This window comes from Heterocephalus glaber, unplaced genomic scaffold, assembly GCF_053883595.1.
Source record: "Heterocephalus glaber isolate CG9 unplaced genomic scaffold, H.glaber_assembly_v1.0 deba00000621, whole genome shotgun sequence".
NCBI lineage: Eukaryota > Metazoa > Chordata > Mammalia > Rodentia > Bathyergidae > Heterocephalus > Heterocephalus glaber.
In genome coordinates, this window is record NW_028258153.1 from 21,728,077 (window position 1) to 21,747,160 (window position 19,084).

Here is a 19,084-nt window from a genome sequence, read left to right on the forward strand (position 1 = left end):
ATTGTTCACTATTGCCAGCACATGGTGATAATGTAAACCAGAAGACGTTTAATTGGTTGTCATTGCTTTAAAATTCTCTACACACAATGCCTGGCGCTGCAGAACACTGTTTTATGTCAATGAAGCATAAAACCTTGCCAATTTGTATCGGAACCTGGGAAGAAGGTACAAGATGGAAAAGAAAATATAAAGCTGGAAAAGACCAAATATATTTATATCATTCAGGATTTAGGAAGTGAGTTAGCCTGAGCATCTGAGTAGAGACATCAGACATCTCCTGGCATTCTGTATGGTTGGGCTCTGCAAACTAAGGATTGTGGAGGCCCACCTGTCTTTTTTTTTTTTGGAACTGGGGATCGAACTTGGGACCTTGTGCTTGCGAGGCAGGCAGCAGAACCACTGAGCTAAATCCCCGGGCCCCTACCTGTCTTTGTAAACAAAGTTTTATGGGAAGGCAGCTATTCTTGTTTATTATCACTTCAAGTAGTTTCTAGGTCTATACATAAGCAAATTGATAACACACTTACATTTTGTGATATACACACACACACTCATACACAGAATGTGTCAAAGGCTATAAAAATCAAGGGCTAACAGGTTGAGCAAGATGTTTCCCCCAAAAAAAGGACATATACAGAACACTGGACCCCAAATAGCTCCACGGTTTCTGAGCACTGTACACGGAACCAATCAGAAAGCACTATTTCTGGTCCTTCTTTTGGAATCAGGACCAATTAGAAGATTCTTTTTTCAATCTTTCATTTGCATGTGGGCACAACCAATCAAAAGATGTTATTACTCAAGCGGCTGAGGCAGGAGGATCACCAGGAGTCTGATGCCAGTCTAGGCCACATAATGAGTTCGAGGTTACCCTGGACTACAGAGCTAGACCTTGCCACAAAGCAACATGTTGTTCCTGATCCTTCATTTACATTGAATGGGAAGTCAAGAGTGTTTTTCAATAGGACAGTTTATACCTGGAGTGGCACCAAGTGAGTTTTTGTTGAGTTCTTTTGTTTTAAGACAAGTTCTGAGTATGTATTTCAGGCTGGACTTGAACTATGTAGCCCAGATTGGCCTCAAACTCACAGCAATCCTCCTGCCTCAGCTTCTTGAGTGCTAGGATTACAGGTGTACACTACCATGCTTGCCTGCCACAAGTGAATTTTTGATAGGACCAATATCCCAATTCCTTATTTGCATAAGGGGGAAGCCAGCCTGAGAATTTGGGATACAAAACCCTTCTCCTTATCCTGGGGGCAGCTGTGAGCCTTTCCACCAGTTTGCTCTCACCCTATAGAACATATACCACCTTCAACAAATGTACGCCTTTGCTGCCTTTTCTGAGGGTCTTGTCCCATCTTTGTTCGGGACACCAAGAACCTGGAAAGAAGCCCCACAAGACACTTATCTGGTAATAGGATCTTGGTATATTGCCCAGGCTAGACTCAAACTCCTGGATTCAAGTAATCCTACCACCTCTGCCTTGGAAGTAGCTGGGACAACAGGTGCACACCAAGACACTGGTTCCACTAATTCATAAGTACTTCATCTACCCAGTTGGATCGCCAAGAATAAAATGGATGCTTAGCACTCCTGGAAAATATTCCACTAAGCAAGAATCTATTGCATTTCTTCATGCTGTCTGATAACAAAGATTTGACAAGTTACCTGTTTTTATCTAATGACTAAAATCTTCCTCTTGTTTTTTCAGTACTGGGGTGTATCAGTTAGGGTTCCCTAGAGGAACTGTAAGAAATAAAAAAAGGAGGGAGGGCGAAAGGAAGGGGGACAGCGAATAACAAATGCAGCAAGGACAGACTTTATTGAGATAAAGACCTGAGAGGAGCTGCTGGCTCTGAAGTGCCAGAACAGTAGCTCGCTCTCTTACAGAGTAAGGGATTTATAAGGGGTGGTGTAGAATGACGAAGTTGAAAAATAGCTAGTTTGGGATCAGGTCATCTAGTCTGTAGTCACTGGTCCATTCAACATTTGTGCAAGGTTCTCTATTTTTCTGAAGCTGAGGGCCTCTTGGTTTGAAATGGACGGTTCTATAAACAGGATTTAGGCAAGGACAGTTAATTAAGGGCGTTGATATTTTTACAAGGCTGAAACAATGTAGGGAAGGGTCAGAAGTCATGGGAAGATGTCCTTGGGACTTTTCCTTTCACGAACAGATTTAATAGTACAGATGGAGAGGAAGGGAAGGAGGGAGAGAGGGCCAAAAAATGTAAAGACACTTCAGGAAAAGAAAAATAGTATGATTATTCTTTCAACAGATGGTGTTACCCTCATATGGGGGACTTTAGAGGATATCATATGTCGCAGAAAACCCACTACACTGCTGGACCTTAAGAAATTGAAAATGCATGTGCAGCAATCTCAGTGACCAAGGGTACCCAAGCAGAAGTTCACCCTACTAATAACTGTCTAGAAGCTAATGGCCACCACTTTGCACCTCTTTAAGAGGAGAGGCCAAAGGTAACTTGTATTAATCTCATGATGTCTCAATAAATTTAGTATTAAAATATTTATACAACCTTTTTTCCTGAAGTGTGTATACACTTCTTTTGGTGGACTCTGTAGGCTTACATGGTGGTCTGCAGAGTCAAGCGTGGAAGAATGCAAAAGGGCTGTCTGCACACTGGACAGCCAGAAGATCCACTGGAACGTCATGAAAGGGTGGCATTTTGTCCTTACTGGCACAGATTCTTATTCTGGGTATGCTTCCCTGCATATAATGTATCTGCAAAAACTATCACCCATGGTGGACTCACAGAATGCCTTTATCTACCATCATGGTATTCTACACAGCACTGCTTCTGACCAAGGAACACATTTCATGGCCAAAGTGAGGGAGTTGGCTCATGCTCATGGAATTCACTGGTGTTAGCACGTTTCTCACCATCCAGAAGCAGCTGGCTTGATAGGAGGAACAGCCTTTTGAAGATGCAGTTACAGCACCAGCTAGGTGGCAATATCTTGCATGACTGGGGCAAGGGACTCCGAAGGCTGTTTCCTATAACCAGAATCCATGGGTCTAGGAATTAAGGGGTAGAAATGGGAATGGTACCACTCACTGGCAAAATTTCTGCTTTCTGTTCCCATGAACTTACACTCTGCTGGCCTAGAAGTCTTACTTCCAGAGGAGGAAACAATAATGCCATCGAACTTGTAGCTAAGACTTTCCCATGTGATATTTAAACTTGTGCCTATTTTACGGATAAGGCTTTATTAACCTTAATAAGAACACATGGGCAAGGTCAGTATTTATAGTGTCAAAAGTTGATGGAGAGGGGCAGGGGTGTGGCTCAATGGCAAAATGCTTAACTAGCAAGGCCAAGGCCTTGGGTTCCATCTGCAGCACACACACACCCCCAATTTGCTAAGGGAAAAACGCAACAATGTTTTTCAGTTGACTTTGAAATTAAAGGCTAATACAGTAAGTATGAACTTATGACAAAAGGTGATTAACAATATTTACCTTGTGTACATGGGACTATAGAAAAAATTCTACTCATTAGAGAAAGAAACTGGTCAATTTTTGTTTAACAAAAACAAAGAAATAAGCAACAAAATTTTTTCAACAAACTAAGATAAACACTATATAAATGAAACAAATTAGCATATATATTACAATATTTTCGAAGCAATAAAATCTATGATTTGGGGCAATATTTGAACTTCTACTTTCCATTTTTTTACTCTATGTATGGTGTTGTTTACTCTTTAATATACATACATAGTGTTGTTCTGACTTTGTAAGAATCTTTTTATCTATGTCTCATACTCTGACTTTTTTTTCTTTTTGTGGTACCAGGGGAATCGAACTCAGGACCTTGAACTTACTAGGAAGGTGCAGTGCCACTGAGCTACATCCCCGGCCCTCTGAATAACTATTTAGAAGATAATGATATACAGTGTATAAAGTATTGTTATTCTCTTATCATTTTGTTATGAAATTATGCCTTTTTTAATAAAATAAAAAAGCTCTCTAAAAATACTGTATTGAATTTGTATACCCAAAGAATTTAGCTCAGGCTAAATTGCATTCGGACTCTAAATCAAGAATTATAGGGGCGGGAATTTAGCCCAGTGGTTCCGTCACCTGCCTTGCAAGCACAAGGACCTGAGTTCAATCCCCGGTACCAAAAGAAAAAAAAAAACGAATTATAAATCAACTGAAAGTAATGTGTTTTTATTTGATTCAAACTCATTTTCACATACAAAGGTAATTTATTATGTACAAACAAAATACATTCTTAAAAACTGTTAGAATACAAATTTCCAAGGGATTAAAAAAGTGCAAAATTTTCAATTTTTAATCACACTATATGAAACAAATCAAACATCAATTCATATATACACATTACTTTAAAAACACCATTTCATGTAACGAAACATACATCTTATGTATTTAAATTTCAAACAATGAAGAATGTATTGCACCAAGCTAACAGTAACTTCATTATAAGGATACCAATTAAGATTATTATCTAAAAACTTGCTCAACTTTAAAACTTTTTTGTTCTACAAATACCCAATAAATCACAGTTTACAGTCAATAATTAAATATAAATAAAGCTTAATATTCTCTTTTCCATGGTCAACTCCAGTAGAGTTTTTTTCTTTTTGTACTGGGGATCAAACTCAGGACCTTGTGCTTGTGAGACAGGCAGCGGCACCACTGAGCTAAATCTCCGGCCCTCTTCCAGTAGAATAAATGACAAGGAACATTTTAAGATACATACACAACTTTTGAATTCCTTAAATATTTAAGCAGCAGCACAATTTCCAAATCCTTTTGAAAATTCACTCTCAATGTTTAGCTAACCACTCTGAACTGACTATGTAGAGACATATGCATTTAAGACAGGCTACCCTCCATGAAAAATGTGGTTTGGGTCCCAGAAAAACTTGCAAAAGAGACTAATCAAATATGCTTGATGTTCTTCTGCTTTAATGGATTCTCTTCTATAGCAATGAGTCTGACAGAAAATGGCCAGATATCTGATTTTTTTTCCTCCTAGTGTATAAAATCAAGTAGTTAGGGGAAGGAAAGCCATAGCTGGAGTTTCTGAATAGAACATATCAGACACATGGTTTTCTAACAAGTATTCTTTTGTAAAGCTAACATGAAATAAATAATAGCCACAAAAAATGTTTGGTGCTAGTGCTTACGAATCAGTTACAAAAAAGCAGGATAGAGGGCTGGGGATTTAGCTCAGTGGTTCCGCTGCCTGCCTTGCAAGTGCAAGGTCCCGAGTTCAATCCCTGGTACCAAAAAAAAGCAGGATAGGAAAAAAATGGTCTGAAATGTAAAGGATCTTGTAACAGATCTACTGTAACATATCACAATTTTGGGAGAAGTGCAGAAACTATTACAATGAAGTCACTATAAATTTACCTACGAAAAATAATCAAATTTCCAAAAGAAATTTTTTAAATCACTAAATAAGAATCTAAGAGCCTAATGTATTTTTCAGTTAAATGTGCCTACTGTCTCCTTGCCAGAACCACTTATTTCTGTTAGCTTTCTGAAGAGGAAAATAATAATGCCTATCATGATAAGGGGTTTTTTTTCCTTCAAAATACAAGAGTAGCAAGTAGGAATTTGTAGACTGGTCTACTAAATGTTAAAACACATTGTCTAGTGTAGGAAAAGAAAGAACACCAAAAATAACATTTTAAAGTTGACTAGTTACACTATCAGAGAAATTTAAATTTTAATACATCTTAAATGGATATACATTACCAAAATCAGATTTTAAAAGATAAAATTGAAAAAAGACTTCTTTAAAATAGTTCATATATATATTTTTTAAATCTATTTTTTGGTACCAGGGATTGAACTCGGGACCTTGTGCTTGTGAGGCAGGCACCAGAATGACTGAGCTAAATCCCCAGCTAAAATAGTTCATATTTTAATCACTCAAAACTTCTGATCTCAGCTAAATCCTGACTTTTCTTAGACTCACATTGCAATGCTACATTTGTAATAGCACTATACGCAATCACTTTATACACTCAAAAATACTAATAAATAAATTTAAATGAATAAGTAGAAGCACACACACACCCTTCTTCACTAACAGTAAACTCTGAAATATTTTTTTGAGTCAGAATGTTGGTATTGTTCCCAGATTTTTCTTGAACCCTTGGGCTCAAATGATACTCCTGCCTCAGCCTCCTGAGTAGCTGAGACCATCACCATGCCTTGGGTGAGTAATCTTTCAAATGAGAAAATTACGTTATTATTATTATTGTTGTTGTACTTGCAAAATTAAGTTTATAAGGAAAGATATGAAAATTGTACCATAAAAATATTGAATTAGTAACTTTATACTTGTTCTTTTTCTGAATTTTCAGCTAATGATTCTGAGTACGAAGATAAATACCACGGAATTTGTATCTTGTTACTTGTCACTAATACCATTAGCTTTGTATGTCCAAATTCTGCAACATGTATGGAAACCACCCACAATAATATCCCAGTGAGACAATCTGTGTCTGATGAGTTACTCCAATCTAAGTATTTGATAATAAAGCCATTTTTACACAAGGTTCTTTTTTGTTTTTGTTTTTTCTTTTGAGGCAGGGTCTTGCTATGTAGTTTAGGCTGGCCTTGAACTTACTATGTAGCCCAGGCTGGCCTGGAACTTGTGGTGATACTCTTGCCTCAGTCTCCCTTCTCCTGCCTCAGCCTCCCAAGCGCTGGGATTACAGGCATGTGCCAACATGACCAGCTACACAAGGTTTTTACACTCAATAAAAATCACATAGTTTTTATATTCTAGGATGGTCGTAGATTTTTTTTTAACAAAGAAAAGTTAATTTAAAAGTTCCTAATTTAGGCCTAAATGTCTTAAATGTTAATGTTCTAGTCACTCTAGCATCTGTGAAAAATTAATGATTATTTCTATACAGAGACTGTACCTATAAAAGTGATCAGAAGAACTCAATTTATTCAATGGTTTTTTTTTTTTGGTACTGGGGATCAATCTCAGGACATTGCGCTTGTAAGGCAGGCGCCGGAACCACTGAGCTAAATCCCCAGCCCCTACCCAATGTTTTTTAATTCAGAAAATAAGGATTAGCTGGGGATTTAGCTCAGTGGTTCCGCTGCCTGCCTCGAAAGCGCAAGGTGCCCAAGTTCAATCCCCGATACCAAAAACAAAATAAAACAAACCCCACCCCCACCCCAAAATAAAACAGGAAATAAGGATTAATAGCTTCAAGGCTATACTGGAACTAATTGTATGTTTTAAATTTAGTGTTTGTGGCTCCTGTTTTTATTAATTTTTAAATTAAAATGTTACATAATTGAGGTGTATAAAATATTCAATGAATTATTAGGAACTAACTAATACTCCCAAACAGATGCTTTCTTAGAGGCAAATCGTAGTTATTTCAAATAAGAAAGTTTCTAAAGAGTATTCATAAGAATAATGCAACTGTAAAGAAGATTAGGTTGTTTCTGTAGATGTAAATAAAAATAAGGCAATTCTAAGCAAACCTCAGACAAATTGTTTCTCAGGATAATAACACTATTTTCAAATAAATCTAATATTAGACCTGGTATCTAAAAATAATTAGACAGGGCCAGGGATTTGGCTCAGTGGTTCCGCCACCTGCCTTGCAAGTGCAAAGGACCCAAGTTCAATCCCCAGTACCAAAAATAAGAAAAAGAAAATTACACGTAATTCCTATAGTGGAAAACATTTTAAGATATGTAATCCTGAGACATATTTTTTTATACCAAGAATATCAAGTAGATTTTTTTCTAAAATACAAAGTAGTGCTTAGAAATTGTGTGTATGTATACACCACACATACACACACACATATACCCTACACACATATTATTTTCAGTGCTGGGGACTGAATTTGGAGCCTTGAGCATGGTTGGCAAGCACTATACCACTGAGCTACATTCCTAACCCTTTAGAAACAGGATCTTGCTAGTTGCCCAGGCTGGGCTTCAACTTTTGATCCTCCTGCCTCAGCTTCCTACATATATGGGATTGTAGGTATGCACCACCATGCCCAGCTAACATTGTATATTTATAAAACTCTATGGACAAGACTAATCAGCAATCTCAATTAAGAACCAATGGCCTGGGCAGGGGATTTAGCTCAGTGGTTCTGTCGCCTGCCTCACAAGCGCAATGTCCAGAGTTCCATCCCTGGTACCAAAAAAAAGAACCATCGGCCTATGGGAAGGCTGAGGCAGGATGATCACCAAGAGTTCAAGGGCAGCCTGGACTACACAGTGAGACCTTGTCTCAAAAAATAAAACAAGGGCCTTGTCTCAAAAAATAAAACATTTAGCTCAGTGATTTCGTCACCTGCTATGCAAGTGCAAGGACCCGAGTTCGATCCCCGGTACAAAAAAAAAAAAAAAAGAAAGAAAATAAGCCCGGTGTGGTGGTGTATGCTAGTAATCCTAGCACTTGGGAAGCTGAGGCAGAAGACTGGATGCAAGTTTGAGGCCAGCTTGAGCTACATAGTGAGACTTTGTCTCAAAAACAAAACAAAAACCACACACACACACACACCCTACTCCTAACACTATATATTGTTGCCTAATGCCATCAGGAAAAGCACCATCACAATTCTGATAAATACAGAAAAACTCCCAACTCCAGAGAACAATGTTACAAATAGGATCAAGTTTGAAATAGATTACTCAGTATAAATGATGAATATATTAATTAGGAAAAAATATTGAGAATGGATATTTGTTGAAAATAATAAAGATTGCTCACTTATCGGGAAACAACAGTTTTTGCTGATAAGAAGAACATTTTAAGGCAAACTATGAGTCTAGCTTAAAAATGAAGACATTAGATATGAAAGGCAAAAACAATATAGTTCATTTCTTATATCCCACTCAAAAACTATCCTAAATACATGTTTAAGAACCTATTTATTGTTGACAGCTAACATCTTTATACACACACATACAAACTCCACTCACAATATTACACTTGTTATATTTACATTTAATATAGTCCAAGCACTTATATCTTTACATTGGAAGGGACATAAAGACAATGATTTTTTATAAATATATAAAAAGAGCTAACTACTTTAGCTCAATTAAAATATATTATTTTTGTTTTGTGTTTTATTTTTTGAGACAGAGTCTCATTAGTCTAGGCTGGCCCTGAATATGCTATACAGCCTAGCACAGCCTCAAATGGATGAACCTTCTCCCTAAGTATTCCAAGTGTTTGGGTTACAAGTGCCACCAAACTTGGCTCAAAAGATTTCTTCAGTGATTTGTTTAGTGATAACAATATAAAAAATGCCTACATAGAAAAGACATGTCCCTATCATCATTAAATAAAAATGTGGTATTCAAGTTAATTTTCTTTGTGTTCTCATATTCGCGCAAACGTCCACATTTAAATTCTAATTATGAGGGCACATTTCTTTCATTTTCAGTATCAATTCTTTGAAAGATAATTTTGCTATGTATCAAAAAGAGGGTGGAAGGGAAATTTTACTGTTTTTCCTTGCTGATGACAAAAAAAAGCTTGCATTTTTTCCTCCTACAAAAGGACACATTACAACATGAAGAAAATTAACAGAAACTTATTCATAGCTGAAATGAACTTTACAGGCTAAAAAGACTTTAAACAAACCGGTCAACCTTCCTTTTTCCATATTTTGATTTTTATGTCCCAATTTATTTTATTTTCTCCTCCAATTTCATCTAAGTAATGACAGAAACTGGGGAGAGTGGCAAGAAATTTTTTATAACTTTTATTCTCCAAATACACACAACTATTACATGTTTGAATACTTGACTTCACTTTTTTTTTCCCTTTGGCACTAGGAATCAAACTCCTAACCTTGTGCTTGCCAGGCAGGCGTGGTGCCACTGAGCTATATCCTCAGCCTTTGACTTCACTTTCTAAAAGTAAAATTATTAATATAAATATTTCCCTATCACCAGGATGTTGAGATTTTTATTTTCATCATTACTAGTGTCAAGAAATAGATGAAGGGCCAGGGATTTAGCTCAGTGGTGTCGCCGCCTGCCTCACAAGTGCAAGGTCCCAAGTTCGATCCCCAGTAGCAAAAAAAAGAAATAGATGAAAAGTTCTGAAAAGGGAGCAGACTTTGTAACAGATAGGCTGAGATATTCTATTCATCAATTACATGCCCATCTATTATCCCTTTCTAAACACACTGCTAATACCTGCCATTATACAATATAAAAGTAATTTCTATGCATAACATCTGAATACATCACAATTCACAAGAAACCTTCTTAGTGATTAAATTCAGTGACACATACTGTTTAAATGAGGAATATATTACTCAATAAACAGTTACATATTTGCTTATCTTTTGGTTTTTTTTGAGACAGGGTTTCATGATGTAGCCTGGCTGGCCTCGAACTTTTGGCAATTCACCTGCCTCAGCTTCCCAAGTGCTGGGATTAGAGGTATGGGCCACCATACTTGGTTTATCTTTGCTTATTTTAATAAATAAAATTTAAGTTCCAGTCTTCTAGACAATCGTTATTTTTCTAAAAATTCTATATGTTTGTTTTCTACTTTTTGGAATAATTCTACTATTCTCAACATATAGTGTTAGTCTAGGTAAAGTGTCTATTATATACCTATTAACAGAGCTTCTTATTTATGCTTTAAAATGAATACTGAAGCACAGTAAAACACCATCAATTTAGGAAATTTTCTGATTATCTAACTTTTAAAAACTCTCCCTTCTTCTGTCTCTGTTAGACAGATGCTTTCTTTCTCTCAATAAATTTTTCCTACTCTTAAAAAACAAAAAACTCTTAAGCATCCAAAATAATTTTCAAGGCTTGGCGTGCTTGTGCAGGCCTGTAATCCCAGCACTTGGGAGGCTGGGGCAGGAGGACTCTTGTGAGTTCGAGGTCAGCCTGGGGCTACATAGTTGAGTTCAAGGCCAGTCTGAACTACATAGTAAAACCCTGTCTCAAAAAAATATATAAATAAATCCAATATTAAGTGGCCTCAAAAAATAAAGAAGGCACTGCACTGGGGATTTAGCTCAGCGGTGCCGCCACCTTCCTTACAAGCTCAAGGTCCTGAGTTCCATCCCCAGTACCAAAAAGAAATGACAGGAAAAATAAAGACGGTATCTTTATATCAAAATCTATGGGTCAATAACTGAAAGAAAAATTTACAAAGTTTTGATTTAGAAAAACTTGTCTTTCAAAATCAGTATGTTACAAACAAACTCAATCATGTTGATTCTGCTGACTGGCAATCTTTGTGTAACACAAGGTGTGAGATAGCTCTGGTGGTGCCACAGTAGAGCCTAATACTGGAAGTCAGAACAACAATCACAACAAACCTAGTAGCAGCAACACTTCTCTCTCTCTTATAAAGTGCAGTATTTCTATTGACTTGCTAGGGGCCTTTTTTGTGTGTGTGGTGGTAGTGGGGCTTGAACCCAGGACTCTGAGTTGAGCTACATCCCAACCCTTTCTTTACTTTGAGACAGAATTTTTTGGGGTTTTTTTTTTTTGGTACCAGGGATCAAACTCGGGACCTTGTGCTTGCGAGGCAGGCGGTGGAACCACTGAGCTAAATCCCCGGCCTGAGACAGAGTTTTTGTTAAACTGCTAAATTGCCTAGGCTGGGCATGCACTTCAGATCCTCCTGTCTCAGCCTCCCAGAATACTGGGGTTATAGATATGTACCACTACATTGGCCTATGAGACTTTATTTCTAACACAAATTCCTGAACTCCTCAGAAAAGGCAATCTTCACATTTACATGTTTCTGTTTTTGTAACAATTAATTTTAGAGTCATTTATTTAAAACACAGCTATTTTATTCCTGAAGCCAGGTGAAGTGGTGCACACCAGAACTCAGGAGGCTGAAGCACGAGGATTGCCACAAGTTTGAGGCCCCCTCGGCTATGTAAATGAGTTCAAGGCCAGCCTGGACTACATAGCAAGACCCTGTCTCAAGATAAAAAAAAAAAACAAGAGGATTTAAATTTATTAGAAAATTATGCTATAACTTTTTATTAGTTTTGACTCATAACTAATCAATCTATTCCAAAATTTCTCTAAATAGAATCTATTTCCTAAAATTGTTTTACTCATTCATAGGATTATAAAGAAAAGGGCCCTGGATACTATGCTCAACAGGAGAGAGAAAATACAAAGGGAAAATATCTCTAAGATTCATTTGAGAAAATAATCAGATATAAGGAAATCTATGACATGAGAAATAAAAGATATTATTCTAAGAAGCCATTATTGTAAAAGTCTTGTTTGTTCATAGACCCTTTAAGAAAGACACCTAATCAATTTTTCCTGAAAATGCATTCTACATAACTGCAGGAATTCATAAATTCCCCCAAGCCCATGGAATTTCAGGCAAATAACACTGGAACTTGTAAAGGCTCTCTCTAACTTACCTCAAAAGATGATTCTATAAAAGAATTAGGCTTAACAATCTCTTTGAATTCCAAATAAGTTATTCAGCCTTGGGCTGGGGATTTAGCTCAGTGGTTCCGGTGCCTGCCTCGAAAGCGCAAGGTCCTGAGTTTGATCTCCAGTACCAAAAAAAAGAGTCATTCAGCCTTTTACTATAAAATCTTGAATAAAAAAGCATAATGTAACACTTAGCTACCGATAAGATTAACTGTAAACCTAAAAGTTGTAATATCATGAAATAGAAATGTTTTTTAAAAAATTACTTTAGCAGCCTGGCGTGCTGGTGCATACCTGTAATTCCAGCACTCAGGATGCTGAGGAAGGAGGACTGCTAAGATTTCAAGGCCAGCCTGGGCTACACAGTCAATTCAACACCGAACTACAGAGTGAACACAATTCAAAATGAACCACAAGGTGAGACCCTGTCTCAAAATAACCAACCAACCAAACAAACCTAAAAAATTACTTTAGCTGAATGATTACTCTAACTTATGTATGTTTTTTCAATTCTTCCATCAATCACACAGATATCCTAGGTAAAAAACTAATATATTTGGGTAAAATTAATTCTTCTAATTTTCAGAGTAAAACAGATTATTTACTTAGCAAATAAGATGCCAAGAAATTCTGAATTTTGCAGTTGTAAACTCTGCTGCCAACGTGACTTAAAATACCCACTGATAAAATCACAAACAGCATTTTTGCTTAAATATACTATAATGAAACACATCTGTAAAATATATCTCTATATCTTTTTCCTATTCAACATTTATTATTTGAGGTAATGCAACTCAAATTTTCATTAACAACATGTTAAGTAGTAGTGGAATGAGCCATTGTATATCATTTTCAATATTTTTATTTTAATCTTACCATGCAATTCTGGAACTTTTGGTGAGTTTTGAAAATATAAATATGCAACAGATGCATTAGAAATTATTACCTCCAATCAGGAGATTCATAAATAATTTTTAATGTGGTAGTCAGAAAATAGGAAGATGATTATCTAAAGAATGTATAGAAAGCCACATTTCTCAGCCCATTGTCTATATTCTTACTAGGAATACTTTAAATTTTGCTATGTTGTATACTAGATGAATTGAATATAATTTCATTTTGAAAATTTATTTTTAAAAATGGATTTAATGATTTTTAGGAATGGGTCATTAAATTAAATCAAATGCAGTTTCTCAAATCCATCTTAGTATAGCCTAAGGATTGATTAATAAGATTCATTAACACTAACCAGCTAAAAGTGGATAATACATCCTACATACTTACATAAACCATACCAAACTGTAGCAAACCCTAAGGGATTTTCGGAGACAAAAGTTTTAAAGGCATTTGGAGAGCTGAGAGATGTGGTAAAAGTGACAAAGTAATAAATCAAGTTTCAGTTATCTGTGACAGAAGATGGAAATAATCACTTGGAATCTTGAGTGTTATATTCGGATTCTCCACCTGAAATATGGCTGAGTCGCTTGCTAGATCCCCACAATTTTCGAGAAAGCTGACCAGAACGCATCTGTTTAAAAGTAATCCAGAGAAATGAAAAAAAGAAATAGATGTTAAGAAAACTAAAGAATAAAATCATTATATAACATTGATTTTGCAGAATAAACAGGTTTTGTTAGCAGATCATTAATGTTTTAAAGATTCTTGATTAATAATATAGGCTTCTGATTATGTCTTTTAGTTGAGAAAGGTCTTATGTCAATTTGTAAATCTAAAAATAAAATATCCTAGCTATGTAAAAATTATCAGACTCCTTTAACAAAAATATGTATTACTTCATTAAACAAATGAATTGAACTATACTTTATCTAGGGCCAGGGATTTAGCTCAGTGGTTCCCTTGCTTGCCTTGCAAGCGCAAGGTCCCGAGTTCCATCTCTGGTACCAAAAAAAAAACAAACAAAAACAAAACTAAAAAAAAGAACTATACTTTATCTAGCCAGTAAGATAAGATAGGTTTGGAGATTTTTTCCCTGGTATTTATAGTACTATTAATGTCAAACATAAAGAAGAATGTAAAATGTTTTGATGAAAAAGAATTTAAAATATTTTGATATAAGAATTTTAAAAGTTGCTGGGGATTCAGCTCAGTGGTACCACTGTGTGCCTCGTAAATGCAAGGTCCTGAGTTCGATCCCCAGTACCAAAAAAAAGAGAATTTAAAACATTAATATTTAACAATAGAATGGCAGCACTGAGCTATATCCCCAGCTCTTTTTTATAGTTATAAATTTGAGACAGGGTCTTGCTAAATTGTTGATGCTGGCCTTGAACTTGCGATCCTCCTGCCTCAGGCTCCCAAGTACCTGGGATTACAGAGTAACTGGAATTCTAGGTATGAGCCATTGTGCCTGGCCCAGTGACAATTTACTTTTTACTAGATATTCCTCTGCTACCCCTTTCTGTTTGTTTGGTTTTTTTTTTCTGGTACCGGGGATGGAACTCAGGATCTCGCGCTTGCCAGGCAGCAGCTGTGCTGGCTGCTACCCTTTTCAATTGGCAACTTTTCTAGGACATATTTATCAGATGATAAAAGACAGGCCTCATAAAAAGTTACCAGTGGCTTTGGATGCTTGTTTTGCATTTTCATTTCCAGATGTATTTCCTGAAACACTATTTTCATTAATCTATTACTACCCTATAATCTGATTTATAAATATGAATTCCACATAGAAAGAATAATACATAAAACTGATATATGATTTAAAAATATACATTAATCAAGATTTTGATGTTTTAGATGAAAAACTAAACCTTGATAGTTGAGCACAATGCCATATCCCTGTAATCTCAGCTATGTGGGAGGCTGAGGCAGGAGGATCACAAGTTTGAGTCCTACCTGGGGAACATACTGAGATCCTGTCTCAAAAGTTAAAAGAACAGGCCAGGGATTTAGCTTGTTGGTTCGCTGCCTGCTGCGCAAGTGCAAGGACCCGAGTTCGATCCCCAGTACCAAAAAAAAAAAAATTAAAAGAACAAAAAAGGGGCTGGAGATATATAGCTCAGTGCTATAGCACCCCTGGGTTCAATCCTCAATCCAAAAAAAAGGGGGGGATCAGGGATTTAGCTCAGGGTGCCGCCAAGCCCAAGATCCCCAGTACCAAAAAAAAAAGTTGAATGAGGTCCTGGATTGGATCCCCAGTTCCAAGGGGGAAAAATATTGAAATAGAAATCTTTTCATAACTACATACTAATTTAGTTCATATTTTAGATGATCATAGTTTTTTTTTTTCTGGTACGAGGGATCGAACTCAGGACATTGCCAGGCAATCGCAGTACCACTGAGCTACATCCCTGGCCCAATCACAGCTATTAAATGAATTACATTTTGTTATGAAAGATTCAGAGTATTCAATTTACTGAAGTAGATCCATAATTCAGCTGATATAGCCAAAAATGTAAAATGGATTAAAATATACTTTCATTTACAACTTATACACAATTCAGATTCTATGTTGAAGACTATATAAATCTTATAATAAGGGAAATTACCAAACTTAACTATAAATACTACAAAACATTAATTTAGGCCTATGAAACCCAGCTGCTCTGCTTAGGATGTTTTTTCCAATCAATTTTTAAAAGAAAATGTATACAATATTGGGCATTTCATTAAAAAAATTTAGTAAGATCAGAAACTGACAAGCTTACCTAATGTGGGGGAGAGCGGGTGATTAAAAAAGCATTTGAGTAAACCACAGAAAGTGAAATACAAAAATAAAGTCAGAGAAGAGATTTTATGCAATTCTCACATTAGCAGGGGACAGATAAGTATGATTTGGGAAATTCATTTATCAGGAAACTCAGTGTTAAATCAGAACATGTTTAAATATTTTATTTATTTATTTATTTATTTTTTGGTACCGGGGATCGAACTCGGGTCCTTGCACTTGAGCAGCAGATGGCGAAACCACTGAGCTAGATCCCCAGCCCTTAAATATTTTAAATACAAGTGAAATAATGAGATATAGAGCTCCTTACAATGGAAGGTTGTTACATCTGAAATCAAATGTTGTAGTCACATAAGTATTTTAATGTGACTTTTTTATCCTGAAAAAACAACTTAAGAAATCCTAAAATATATATAAAAGAAAAAAGGTTCTTTTGTCCTATCATAGACTTATTAAAACCACTGTGTGATAGTAAATATTTCTCTTAAAATAATCCCACAGATGCCATATAGATTTCTCAGGAAAGACCACTGGTGACTCCAAAAAACTTATAATGATTAATGTAACTCTATGTAATAAATTTCTTAAAAGAATCAGTAAATCACCTGGAGTTTAGTTCTCCGAGAGACAAGAGCTAAATTTATTTCATCTTAATATTCAGTAATTGATAAACCATCAGCAAGTAAATTTACAATTACAGGAAACTCACTGAGAATAATGACTTTACAAAAAGATGTACAGTCATGGTGGATATATATTAAAATTAAGTAGTTTCATTGTCTGAGCCAAAATTCTTTTTTTTGCTACCAGGGATTGAACTCAGGACCTCGCGCTTGCAAGGCAGGCCGCGGAACCACTGAGCTAAATCTCTGGCCCCCAAAATTCACTTTAAATAAAGGCTTTTATGTACTAAAACCCCATGTAGTAGTCTTGAATCTAAATTTGGAATAAAAGAATCTTATTCATATAGAATGGTAGATGAAAACCACCAAATGTGTGCTTCTAATCATAACATAAACATTACTCTTGAACAATAGCTTTATCCTCTGTTTTCATTTACTGCCCTTTGAAAAATCAAATTTATTTTTAAATTTGTTCATCCATAATGGAGACTTTTGAGTTAGCTGGACTAAAGGAGAAGCAAAGGAATCCCCAACAGTACGAGAAATAAAATTCAAGACATTAGGTTTTACCTCAGCTGGCTTGCCAACACCCACTACAATCAACTTGCCATCTTCTAAACCTACTAGAATATGGCTGTATTCCTTGGTTACACAAACACAGTGGATAGGCAACCGCATGTCTAATGGCGTAATGCTGAGATTCAAACTAGAAAAGAAATAAAAAAGACCTAATTACATGCATATATTCTGGATTCACAATTTTATACCTAGAAAATAACTTAATGATAATCTAGAAGTCGGTCACATAAAGGCCCACATTTACAGTACTATAAAAACAGCTGATGGATCTTTTCCTTAGTCCCAACATGCTTTTCTTCTAATAATCAAAATATTAATAAAACATTCATCAAACTAATATGTAAAATTTTATTTTCCTTACTAAGAACTTTACACTTATTCTTCAATTTCCAAATTATTATTACAACCCCCCCCATCTGTGTTTAGACAGGGTCCCACTATGATTCCTAGGGAGATTTGAAACTCTTGAACTCAAGTAATCCATCCTCCTGCCTCAGCCTCCTGAGTAGCTGAGACTACAATTCTGTGCCACCCTAACAGGCTTCAAATGTTATGATTCTCATCATGTATCTAAGGCAAATATCTTGTCTATTCTCTTGACAGAGGGTTCCTGGTGTGATTAGAGGGAGATAAGAGACCTAGGAAGGAGAAAACAGGGTGGAAGTCTATGTAGATATTAACTAGACTTGTCTTTAATGTCCTTCCTAAAACAAGTAGAAATAATGTTCTTGCAATAGTCATCATTCTCTGAATCCAAGATAATCAGCAGGCATCTGTACTAGCCTTGCCTTGACCTATCTCTGAAACCTAGCACAATACATACAAAACTTGTGGCTGTCTGTTGGGAGCCATTCTACATAATTTTGGGAAAAATCATTTTACAATTAAATTATGGTTAGGACTGTCTGAGGCCTCAAACAGTCCTGTAATGTTGTGATGCTCAAGGGCAAGATTACATCAGCTCAAACTATCCTGGGTCTTTGAGAAGTGAATAGAAAGATTTCACTTGGGGAGGGACAAATTCTTTATCAGCTTAAACTCATCCCATCTACTGCTATAAGAATATTTTTGCTTATTTTACCATCCTAATCAACATAAACTCATCAGCATAAACTCATCAGCATAGGATTACCGACACCCTCCAGTCATCTAATACTTCCTCTGATTATAAGACCCTCATCAATCTAGGATTATCAGCTTCCTCTGAGTCATCTGATACTCCCTATGAACCCAATAAATATTGGCAGGCTTGCAGTGCCTTTGTCTTTGCTGTCCAGAGCAGCATTGGTCAGGCTCAAAGCCCAGCTTTTCTCTAAGTCTCGTATCCTGTCTTTATTCTTTAATTCACCATGTGCTGTTGTGGCTCACAGGAGACCAGGACTCACTGCAGGGTTCTGGTAACATCCCTTTTCCCATTCCCTATAGCTGTCCCCATGTCTTTGCACTTTATTTTACTCTCACCTCCAAAAGAAGGCCCTCCTTTTTACTAATACCACAAAATTTATTATTTTGCTAATTAGCATACTAATATTGCTATTTCCTTCAGTAGTCTTAAACCCCAGAAGGGGAGGGGAAGGGGAAAGGGAAGAAGGAAAAGGAAAAATTATGAGAAAGAAAAAAAAAAATGGAATCAAAGTCTGTGTAAATAGGGAAGGGTGGAGGGGGTGAAGGGTGCACAGGTAATGGGAGAAAAAATAAGAACTAAGACACAGCATGTTCAGGTACAAACATCCAATGATAAAT

At 36.2% G+C, this 19,084-nt stretch overlaps 1 protein-coding gene across 3 annotated transcripts in view; it reads right to left on the bottom strand.

The window, feature by feature from the left end:
* Window positions 1-1,806: 1,806 nt before the first annotated feature.
* The window catches only part of Nbeal1 (neurobeachin like 1), a 197,697-nt gene continuing 180,419 nt past the window's right edge, over window positions 1,807-19,084 (bottom strand). For 2 of the 3 annotated variants that reach the window (XM_087205830.1, XM_087205829.1), the window contains 2 exons: window positions 17,333-17,468; window positions 1,807-13,979 (listed from right to left, as the gene is read on the bottom strand). In XM_087205830.1, coding sequence (XP_087061956.1) covers window positions 13,878-13,979; window positions 17,333-17,468 — 238 coding nt within the window. In that variant the 3' untranslated portion in view covers window positions 1,807-13,877. Of the gene's footprint in view, window positions 13,980-14,856; window positions 17,469-19,084 lie in introns of those variants that run through there. The other variant, XM_087205828.1, reaches the window with a different exon arrangement.